The 10,515-nt window shown below is 50.8% G+C and overlaps 2 protein-coding genes across 2 annotated transcripts; one reads left to right on the top strand and one right to left on the bottom strand.

Annotated features, from left to right (window-relative positions):
- The first annotated feature begins 1,010 nt into the window (after nucleotides 1–1,010).
- LOC119332342 (65-kDa microtubule-associated protein 1-like) lies at nucleotides 1,011–4,421 on the top strand. The gene is made up of 9 exons (XM_037605526.1): nucleotides 1,011–1,116; nucleotides 1,304–1,513; nucleotides 1,721–1,978; nucleotides 2,348–2,563; nucleotides 2,669–2,824; nucleotides 2,917–3,228; nucleotides 3,416–3,503; nucleotides 3,663–3,811; nucleotides 3,923–4,421. The coding sequence occupies exons 1-9, from the start codon at nucleotides 1,045–1,047 to the stop codon at nucleotides 4,202–4,204; spliced, it is 1,743 nt and encodes a 580-aa protein (XP_037461423.1). The 5' UTR covers nucleotides 1,011–1,044; the 3' UTR covers nucleotides 4,205–4,421.
- Nucleotides 4,422–5,088: 667 nt separating this feature from the next.
- On the bottom strand, nucleotides 5,089–7,216 carry LOC119327492. Its single transcript, XM_037600593.1, has 6 exons — nucleotides 6,917–7,216; nucleotides 6,526–6,840; nucleotides 6,197–6,427; nucleotides 5,928–6,041; nucleotides 5,444–5,839; nucleotides 5,089–5,350 (listed from the first exon to the last, which is right to left on the bottom strand). The coding sequence occupies exons 1-6, from the start codon at nucleotides 7,007–7,009 to the stop codon at nucleotides 5,243–5,245; spliced, it is 1,257 nt and encodes a 418-aa protein (XP_037456490.1). The 5' UTR covers nucleotides 7,010–7,216; the 3' UTR covers nucleotides 5,089–5,242.
- Nucleotides 7,217–10,515: the final 3,299 nt, after the last annotated feature.

Genomic DNA, 10,515 nt, shown 5'->3' with positions numbered 1-10,515 from the left:
TTCCTGTCGCCTCCGCGGCGATCTCCGCCCGAAATGGGCGCCCCTGGGGTTTCTTGGCGACTGGACTAGGGGTCAGGGGCGGTTTCTTGGTCCCGTGGGTGGTTTCTTTCTAGGGATTTTACTCCGGATTCCGTGGGGTTTTGGGAGGGTTTTGTCGGGTTTCTTGATTTTTTTTCTTTCTTGCGCGGCGCTCGGGTTGGTCGTTTCAGCGATTTCGTTGTGGTCTCGCGCGTTCGTTTGCCTGTTTGACACTCTGAAGGGTCAGATTGGATCTCTGGGTGCAAGAACTCGCCGGAAATTTTGGACCTTTTTTTGTTGGAATTTAGGAGCTTTAACGGAATCGGGTAATTTTGGCGCAGTCGGCTGTTGGAATAGCTCGTATGCCTAGAAATTCTGAGAAGGTCGTTATGGTTTTCTCGTTGCTGTTCTTTGTGGAGAATTGTTAAATCTAGTGCCAAATATTATCGCCAGATGGAATTTACTGTTCAGAACCTGAATGCTTCAACATTATCTGAACATCCATAAATGTATGGTTGAAGTGAGGCAATGCATGCGTGGGTCAGCAGATGAGTGTATCAGAATGGCCCATTCGGCTTATCACCATTTCTTGAAAGTCTGGGAAGGTCTGTGAGAGAATTCTTCTGGCAGAATTGTGTGCCATAGCCTGTATTGTGTAGTCTTGCCCATCTATCTTCATGGATTTGAGCAGCTTATGTTTGCAACTGCTATCGAAGTGATTCAGTCTGCTTTCAGAGTATCACAACAATACATTTCGTGGTATTTAGTTTGTACAACAGATTATTTGCTAATGGTCTAAAGTTGCATCAATGCCATGAAAATTCAGGCTCTAGTTTCATTGTTTTTCTTCTGTTTGGGTGTGAGACAGATGTAGCTTCATTGTTTGTGTAATGTGTGTAGCTTTTAGATTTTTATGGCGCTCGAAGTGAACATGCCTTGAACCATGATAGTTTCAGAGTTAAATTTGCCCTGAAATCTTGTATATGCATGATCACCTATTGCCATCATTGCAGATTTTGACCTAAAATGGGAGTGGCCGGTCATAATGATCCTTTGTTAGGTGAAACCACATGTGGGTCTTTGCTGCAGCAACTACAGGTGCTTTGCCAACTCTCCCTCCCTCTTAAGAATTATCATTTTTTTTCCTCGCACTTTTTGAGAGGTAAACTGAAAACAGTGGCAACACAAACACCATTTCAACTCCTTTGCATCAATAAGAGTGAACATATCATGTTTAAGCAGGAAGATATCAGGTTTTATTAGTAACTGGTTTGTGTTATTTCAGCTGATATGGGATGAGGTTGGTGAGAGCGATGATGATCGCGACAAGATGTTACTTCAGCTAGAGCAGGAATGCTTAGATGTTTACAGGAGAAAGGTTGATCAGGCTTCTAGTTCCAGGGCTCGTCTTCTTCAACAACTTGCCAACTCCAAATCCGAGCTTAATAGACTGCTTTCTTCACTGGGAGAACTGTCTATTTCTGGTGTTATAGTTGTAAGTATCTGGGAATAGCCCCCCAACTCCCATCTCAACCTAGGTCATTTATATATACACACTACCCAACTATACTTAGTTGATACTCTGTACTTAATAGTTTGTCATACATTTATTTTACTTCTGCATTTCTGCTAGAGTTTATCTTCGAGTATAACATCTCTTCCGCTAATATAGTACATATGTCCCCTTTCCCCTGATTTACAGCCTGACAAGACAACTGGTACAATCAAGGAGCAACTAGCAGCGACATCACCATTCTTGGAACAGCTCTGCAGGAAAAAAGAGAAGAGGGTGAAAGAGTTTGCTGATGTTCAACTCCAAATTCAAACAATACGTGGTGAAATTGCGGGTACTCTACAAGTTGGTGACCACTTGGAAATGCCCCATGTCAACGAGGATGATCTTTCAATGAAGAAACTAAATGAATTTCTTTTTGAACTACAAGCACTTCAAAAGGAAAAGGTTGGTACCGATTCCATAGTTTGCTTTGCACAAGAACTGGTTCTGTTCTGTTAATGTGCTAATATTCCAAACGTCAAAGCTTGCTGGAGCCTGAAGGCATTGTATGTTTGTGTAGTACACACATAATTTTAAATGTTTTATGTGTTTCTCAAATCCACTTCATATGCCAAGTCTGCATAACTTAAGTAATCATTACCCCCTTGATGTTGAAGTCTAAACTGTGGCATTAACACATAATCCTGTACCATATTAATGGCCAAAGCAATAGGCTACTGATATTGCTGATGACAGTCAGCGTAATGCCTTTGGTCTGGATTATCTAAAATGACCTGACTTGAAATGGCACTCTTAATTTCTTTTGTATTGCAGAGTGATAGATTGCACAAGATTCTTGACTTTGTGAGCTCTGTGCACGATCTTTGTTCTGTCCTTGGGATGGATTTCTTGGCTACTGTTACTGAAGTTCATCCTAGCCTCAATGACTCTGTGGGTGCTCACTCCAAGAGTGTTAGTGATGAAACAATATCCAGGCTGTCTAAGATGGTGACCGAACTTAAAGAAGAGAAAGTTAAGAGGATTGGAAAGGTAAATTTGCAGTGAGCCTCTTGTTATTGCTTATCCTCTCTTTAGGTGTCTTTGATATCATTTCGTATGTGATCTTATTTCTGACATAGTGCTATGCTCTCTTAGATTCAAGCTCTAGCCTCCCAGCTAACTGACCTTTGGAACTTAATGGATGCCACTGTTGAGGAACGACAACTTTTTGATCATGTCACATGCAATATGTCCTCAACATTGGATAGAGTGACAGTTCCTGGAGCTTTGGCTCTTGATGTACTTGATCAGGTTAAGATGTGTTTTCTTCTCTCAGTGAGTTTGGCGTATTGATAAAGTAGTCCTTGTTCACCTGTGACCTGACATATTTTTGCATTCTAAAGGCTGAACATGAAGTTGAAAGGCTGGATCAGCTAAAAGCTAGTAGGATGAAGGATATTGCATTCAAAAGGCAGACTGAACTTGAAGATATATATGCCCAGGCTCATATTGCAATAGATACTAGTGCTGCAAGAGATAGAATACTGTCTGTTATTGATTCTAGTATGTTCGAGCCATCAGAGCTACTGGCCGATATGGAGAACCAGATACTTAAAGCAAAAGAGGAGGCCTCAAGCAGAAAGGACATATTGGAGAAGGTTGACAGGTGGATGCTAGCATGCGAAGAAGAGAGCTGGCTTGAAGACTATAGCCAGGTATGCAAAATTTGTCATGTTACCCTTTCTCTGTCTCCATTTTAATGCTCGAAAGGGAGGATATCAAGTGTGCTTCAGGCATATGGTGCTCCTTTGCACCAGCATTGTTCTGCCATTTCCATTCTCCATGAAGTTGAAACCACTTGCTTGGCTGTGGACTCTAACATTGATGTTCTCTTATCGGCAGGATGATAACAGATACAGTGCAACTAGAGGCGCACATCTGAACCTCAAGCGTGCAGAAAAAGCTCGTGTTTTGGTTAATAAAATCCCAGGTATGTTCTGAAAATGGTTTCTTCCTGGGAAATGCATCACACTACCTTATGGCCGCTGGCTTAGGGCTCATTATATTACACATACTTGCATGATACGTGAAGGGAACGTGAGTGCTAGTCTTAAACTGACCTAACTTTTCATGCATATCTTCACTGCAGCCATTGTTGACATGCTGGTGGCGAAGACCCAGGCTTGGGAACAAGAACACAACACAGCATTCACCTACGACGGTGTCGCACTTCTTGTGATGCTGGACGAATACAGAATCCTGAGACAGGAGAAGGAGGAAGAGAAGCGAAGAATGAGGGTCAGTACTCTTTTGTGCCGTTCCTTTTTGCCATGTCCAACGGCTATGTCCAGCGAATCATCTCTGCTTTCCATGTTTTGCCTCAACTGTTCTATCTGCCGTTCATCCCAGGACCAGAAGAAGATAAACGACCAGCTAGCCGCCGAGCAGGAGAAGCTGTTCGGGTCAAAGCCGAGCCCTGCCCGGCCCCAGTCTGCGAAGAAGTTGCCTGGCCCTCGGGCCAACGGCGGCGCTGTCAACGGCACGCCGAACCGGAGGCTCTCGGTGCAGCAGCAGAACGGCGAGCGGTCGGCGAGCCGGGACGGCCGCAGGGAGAGCGTCAGGCCATCGGCGCCGGTGAACTACGTGGCCATCGCCAAGGACGACGCGGCTTCGCAAGCGTCTTCGAACTGACACCTGGCCTATCAGTGCCGGTTGGAGAAGTATAGCTGTGCAGTAGTCGGGAGATTATAGAGCTTAAGCTTAGCTTAGCTAGGTGGAGCGAGAGTTTAATGTGATGATAGTCATGGCGGGAATCGCCTCTGTAACTGGATGGATGGATGGATGTTGGTCTCGTGTTGTAGATCGAATGCAGCTGGTGCTATGAATAACTGACACTTTTACAATGTTCCATCACCTGCGTGCGTACTTTATTTAGTGACCAACTTTTACACGACCGACTTGTCAGTCTTGCAGATCAAACGCGTTTGATTGGACGCAGGTAACGTATTCAATACTGTAATGAGAATACGCTGTATTAGATCAGCGATTACACGATGTGTTTGGTTCAAGCAACGGAAAAGGAAACCGTAGTCTGCCGCCGGCGGTCTTGTAGAAGATGCTCGGCTGCTGGGGATGACTTGCGGCTAAATCAGAGAGCGCTAGCTGTTCATGGTGGCGCCACTGCTCACGGTAGAGAAAGGAAATCGGCCACGCTGCTGCCCGTGGCGGATATCAGCGGCGCTGCTCACGGCAGAGGGAGATCGCTGGCGCGCTGCTTGCGGCGACGACTCACGGCGGCGAATGGAGATCCGGTGTTGTTTTTGAAAGGGAGGAAAATCTCCGGTCCTGCAGGCTGCTACTCGATCGTTGCTCGTGGTGAAGAAAAGATCGCGCAAGCAGAGAATAGAGAGAGGGGATCGATACCGGACGAACGGCGTTATTCCATGCCACAGGGTATCTGCTGTTTTTGCTTTTACGAAGAACCTTTTCCGATTACAGGGGACCCGAAATCGGTCTGACTCAAACAAACACAGGTAACGTATTCCTAAGCCGGTGTAATCGGAAGACGGCGGAAAAATCATCAACCAAACGCGTCGTTAGATCAGCTCGAATCATCTAACACTTCAGCACCAAGCAACTGAAAAGTAAGAGAGAAATCATGGCGATACAAAGCGAACACAGCAATCAGGATCTGAAGAAACCTATGTACATCATTCCATCGTCTCGGTTTCAGTAATCCGTCGGAGGCTGGCGGGGATCGTAGGCCACACACTCGGTCTCTACTTGATGATCCTTCTGCAGCTGCTTCTCCTCCCTCTGCCGCGCCTTCTTGCTCACCTTGTCAAACCAGAGCGTTTCGGAATCAGTACAGGACGACATTGCTGATGAGGCGTAAATCATGGCGGTGCCTCGAGGGGTTGGACAGGTTACCTTGTGGGATCTTGGTTGGAGCCGGTGGTCCGACGACGCGGCCGCCACCTTGCGGCGCGGCAGGTTCCTGGGCCCCCTGAGCCGGTTCTTGCCGGGCCTGTAGCAGCTGAGGCCGCTCCGGGCGCCGGCGCTGGAGCCGTCGAAGCTGATGGCGGACACGTCGTTGGAGCCGCAGCTCTCCTTCTCCTCGACGGCCACGTCCTGCCGCCTCCTCACCACCACCACCCGCCGCCCGGCCACCGCCGACCCGGCGTCCGTCGCGTTCTTGCTCGCGCTGTCGTCGGCGCCGGGCTCGGCCTGCCGCGTCGCCATCCACCGCTCCAGCCAGCTCCACCCCACGTTGAACTCCCCTTGCTCCGACCGCGACGACCGCTTCTTCGTGCCGCCGCTCCTCAGCTGCGGCGATCAAGACGAGTTCAGAAGAGAGAGACCCAAATGAAATGTACCTTGGCTCTGTTATCAGCGTGATGATGTGCGTGCGTACCTGCTGCGAGAAGGCGTAGGCGAGGGCCCGCTCGCGCCGCGTGGTGGCCTCCATCTTGCTCTGGATCCTCATCCTCAGCACGTTGGAGCTCAGCGTGCTGTCGTCCCACTCCTCCTGAAACATCACGTTTAATGATAAGCTCACTGTTCATTCAGGTGCCAAATTAAGCCGTAACACTGTTTTTCTTGACCAAAGCGATGCGATTGCGGTCAAGTCCCTGTGTGCTACAGTGACACAGTGTAGCAGCAGCGAAAGCTCTGCAGGACTACCTTGGCTCTGAAGACCTGGGGCCGCGGCTTCTGGCTCTGGCCCGCCCGGTGCTGCGCCGACACCGACGCGCCGTCGTCGCTCAGCCGGAGGTTGCTCAGGGACTCCCCTACCTGGACCTCCACCGACGCGGCGATGGTGGACGCCGAGGCAGGGCTCTTGGGCGCTTCACCGTAGCAGCACTCTTGTCCGGAGCTTCTCCTCAGCTCCTCCTGCAGCAAGCGCCCCCTTGCCTGCAGCACGGCAAACGCACCATGATCTTCATTCAGGAAACGTAGCTAGCTAGACGCAGTTTGAGCTCTGAACCATGATTTTCAGTCAGGAAACGCACCATGAACCTCCTGAACGCGGACTGGATCAGCTTCGCCGCATCGTCCTCGGTGAACGGCTTCGTCGGCTCGCCGGGGCTCCACTGAACGCGCACTTGTTCAGCGTGGCTGCGTGCGCGGCCGTTCACGTCGCGACGCTGATCGGCTGCCCCCGGAGCTTGGGCGTCCTGCGTCATCGCGCAGGTCTCGAAGCTCCTGGCCGAGACCGTCCCGTCGTCGTCGTCCTCCCCGTCCTCGGCACCCGCTCCATTCTCGTCGCCGCACAGGTACAGCTTCAGAGAGCCCCATCTCCTGTTGTGGTCGCCCGGGCTCCTTTCCTGCGAAGAACAAGAATGTCACATTGCGGCGGCAGACTGAACTCTCGAGCTGCCGTTGAGAATGCACTGCACGCACGCTGTGGCCTCCGCGTCCGCCGCCGGCCGACGAGGAGGAGCCGCAGGGGCTCTTGGAGAGGACTCTCCGGACAATGCCGCCGGCGAGGCCCATGGCTCAGCCCGGAACGTACAGAGCACCGTGCCAAGGCCTTGACGGAGCCGTGCGTGTGGCTAGCTGGGTGCCCTTATAGCGACGGCACCACCACCGGGCTAGCGGCCACGGACTCGCTGGACTCGCGCGGTACGGAGAGGAGCAGAGGGGTGAATCCAACCAAAACAGAGTCTGCGTGCGCGCGGATGGGATGAGATGCGATGCGGTTGCTTTGGTTCGGTGCAACTTTTGTCCGCGTAAAGGCGCGGGCGCGCGTCTGATTGGCGGATCCGCACACGCCGCGGTGGCCTTGATGATGACAGACAGGGAGAGGCGAGGCGGGCGAGGCCCCATGTGTTGGGCTTTCTTTTGGGTCTGGCAGAAAGAGGAGAGGAGGCAGGCAAGGGGGGCTTTAGAGCTGGACCGGAGCGTCTTCTTCCACACTGCTCTCCCTCTCTTTTGGACATGTTCTAAAACGCTCTGATTCCCGGTAACTCCAGGGGGAGGAGGGGGTTAGTGGTTAAGAGCCCGTGTTTCGCCATGGCTATCATCACTTGGCATCCGGACAGTCACCGTCAGTCCATTCATTCATCATGAAGGGGTACAGGCTTCGACCTCCGGCTGCCGACCTCTTGCCTGGGTGGTTGCCGCCGTACGCAGTTCGGGTACAGTACAGACATGGATCTGTCGGCAGGAGCTCACTTTTATTAGCCTTCTGACGAATGAGGAAATAAAGGAGATTAGCGGGGAAGAATGCCCGGAGATAAAGGCTCTGGACGTGCGCCCTTTTACACTGGATTCTCACATGGCTTTGCTCGCCCTTGGCCTTGTGAAAATAAATCCAAGTCATACCGTTGATCATCCGAGGACCAAGCAATCACACGAGCACGACACCGAGATTTCTTAACGAGGTTCACCGATATGGCTACATCCCCGGGGCCTGACTACGGGCGCTCCTCCCCATGACACCGCTACAATACCGCACCCGGTCGCCCTGGACACCGGCACATGTCGCCGGCTTCCCCTGCGTTCCGGTGCTATTATGTTGGCATAGGTTACATCGTGTGTCTACCCCCGCTATATATGAGAGGCCTAGGATACAAGTGTCCTATTAGGACACAACTCCACATCCTATGTAAACACAATACAACTCCTAGTACAGCTGTAACCTACCGTGTACACAATATTCGACACAACTCTAACAAACTCCACCTTGGCGAATATTCTCCACCACCCTGGATTTGTCCATGCGTCAAACTTCCATGTACATTGGACTTGAGCTTATCCCGTGAGTATCGCTGCTACTTCAAAGACTTCATGTGACTCCACCTGCAACTTGTAGTCCCTTCTTTTCTTGACCACTGTCAACACTCGAGCAAAATTAAGTTCCTCTTTACTCTAGTGTATGCTCCCAACTTTCAGAGCTTCGTTCAACACATCACACACTGATCACTGACCTGCGTGAAATTGAACAACTCACATATTGGGTGTCACACATAAGAGTTATCTGAACTCAATATTACCGCTCCTTTCTTGACCGTCTGTCTGAATTTGGAGGAATTTCACCATTGCTTGTAATCATCCCGAGTCAAATTCACAGTTGTCTCACCACATGTATGACCATCAGAGCCTTGGCCCGTCTCCATGCCCCGTGCGTACCGCGCGCCTCACCGCTATTACCGCGTCGAGCCTCCGCGGTCCCGGTCGAGTCTCAAGGATCGCGAAACCACACCACTCAACCCCCACTGCAGAGTACCACCGATCAACACCGACCGATGACGAGTTTCACGTTTCCATCAGACCACTAGGCTCCAATCCGAATTACGTGTCCCTCGCTTTTCCCGCTGAATAGACTTCGACTCTCTGTGCACTTACGCCGTAGCCCCTCAATCAGCACCGAGTGAAGTCCTCCAGACTCCAGCTCCACCTTCAACATGACTCCATGGTGGTTGTACGTGTCACCCCGCGCCCCGTCGACTTCAAGCTCCGTGTGTCATCACCTTGAATCAACCCCGCGTCATAGTCTTGTCGAAGCCACACAAGCCATCGAGCTGTGCCACGTGTTTCCACGTCTAGAAATTGGTCACCATCGGCATCACGCTCCTATGTCGTCGTCGCCGATCCCATCACCGTCTTCTGTACCAACCGACTCGCGTCGATTCATCAGACTGTCCAGTCCGACCCAGCCGAACTTGTTCGACTGCATGACACGCTCGAGGCTCCCAAATCGTCTTCCAAGAATTTCCATCCATCACATGATAATTCCATCTTAACTGAATTGACTTCCCGCAACGCCTTCAAGCATCTCTGTTGTGCCAACAAAAATTTCATCCGTGTCTGTCATAACCCAAGGTTTTTAGTTCCGATGAACTTCTCCACCTCAAACCCGATGCCCAATAGCATCATGATTCTTTGTATGGCTGACCTTGCGAAAATTAACCGAGCTTCTTTCCACTATGCCAAAGTACATAAGCAAACCTAACGTGGTCACCTCCCAGTACTAGTAGCAATTCAACCAAAACAATGTTGGTCTTCACGTGGTGTAGCTCCTAGGCTCAACTCTCAATGCTAGCTATTTGCTTTGTCAAATCCCTTGATAGACTTTTTCCTTGCCGATTGATCTGCCTCCGTCCGTGTCACACAAGGACCCGGTCCTTTTCTTTTTTTACAAACAAAACTCGTTTCGCTGCTTTGTTGCGCTTCCTGCGTGCTTCACCGGCCAACTGAACCTGCTCGCGTTGCACGCCTTGCCCTGCCCACCTGCACGGATCGCTACGGCCAGCCCCGCCTGGGCCTGGGCTTGCCTGCCCAATGAGCCACCAAGCGCCAGCGATCTCAGCGCCCGCCTAGAGTACGCTCGCACCATCAATCCGTCGACCGACCGCCGCACGACTCTCCTGACGCCGATGATTTCGATCGCACCTCGTCGAGACTCTGAACAAACCGCCGCCAGCTTGCACGCATTACGCCCCGCTGCTTCCATCGATTTCTTCGACCGCCGCTTTCGTCCGCTGATACACGATCGTTTCCCATGACGAACTAAATCAACGAACCAACTCGGCTCAACACAACAGCCTCTTCGTAACCTTACTCATGATACCATTTGTTAAAATAAATCCAAAGCATACCGTTGATCATCCGAGGACCAAGCAATCACACGAGCACGACACCGAGATTTGTTAACGAGGTTCACCGATATGGCTACATCCCTGGGGCCTGACTACGGGCGCTCCTCCCCATCACCGCTACAATACCGCACCCGGTCGCCCTGGACACCGGCACATGTCGCCGGCTTTCCCTGCGTTCCGGTGCTATTATGTTGGCATAGGTTACATTGTCTGTCTACCCCCGCTATATATGAGAGGCCTAGGATACAAGTGTCCTATTAGGACACAACTCCACATCCTATGTAAACACAATACAACTCCTAATACAACTGTAACCTACCGTGTACACAATATTCGACACAACTCTAACAGGCCTCATCCAACCTAATCTTTTGTTCTGTTTGGCCTTGCTTGCTCCAG

The sequence above is a fragment of the Triticum dicoccoides genome, chromosome 7A (genome assembly GCF_002162155.2).
Source record: "Triticum dicoccoides isolate Atlit2015 ecotype Zavitan chromosome 7A, WEW_v2.0, whole genome shotgun sequence".
NCBI lineage: Eukaryota > Viridiplantae > Streptophyta > Magnoliopsida > Poales > Poaceae > Triticum > Triticum dicoccoides.
The sequence above is the reverse complement of the archived record's forward strand: the minus strand, read 5'-3'. Positions and strand labels throughout refer to the sequence as shown.

Excerpts from the sequence above, each read along its gene's own strand:
- LOC119332342 (XM_037605526.1), top strand. The coding sequence starts at position 1,045 with ATGGGAGTGGCCGGTCATAATGATCCTTTGTTAGGTGAAACCACATGT. Across the intron at positions 1,514-1,720 it reads CTATTTCTGGTGTTATAGTT|CCTGACAAGACAACTGGTAC; the intron begins GTAAGTATCTGG and ends CCTGATTTACAG. Across the intron at positions 3,504-3,662 it reads TTTGGTTAATAAAATCCCAG|CCATTGTTGACATGCTGGTG; the intron begins GTATGTTCTGAA and ends TCTTCACTGCAG.
- LOC119327492 (XM_037600593.1), bottom strand. The coding sequence starts at position 7,009 with ATGGGCCTCGCCGGCGGCATTGTCCGGAGAGTCCTCTCCAAGAGCCCC. Across the intron at positions 6,428-6,525 it reads CCGCGTTCAGGAGGTTCATG|GCAAGGGGGCGCTTGCTGCA; the intron begins GTGCGTTTCCTG and ends GCCGTGCTGCAG. Across the intron at positions 6,042-6,196 it reads CCCAGGTCTTCAGAGCCAAG|GAGGAGTGGGACGACAGCAC; the intron begins GTAGTCCTGCAG and ends GTGATGTTTCAG.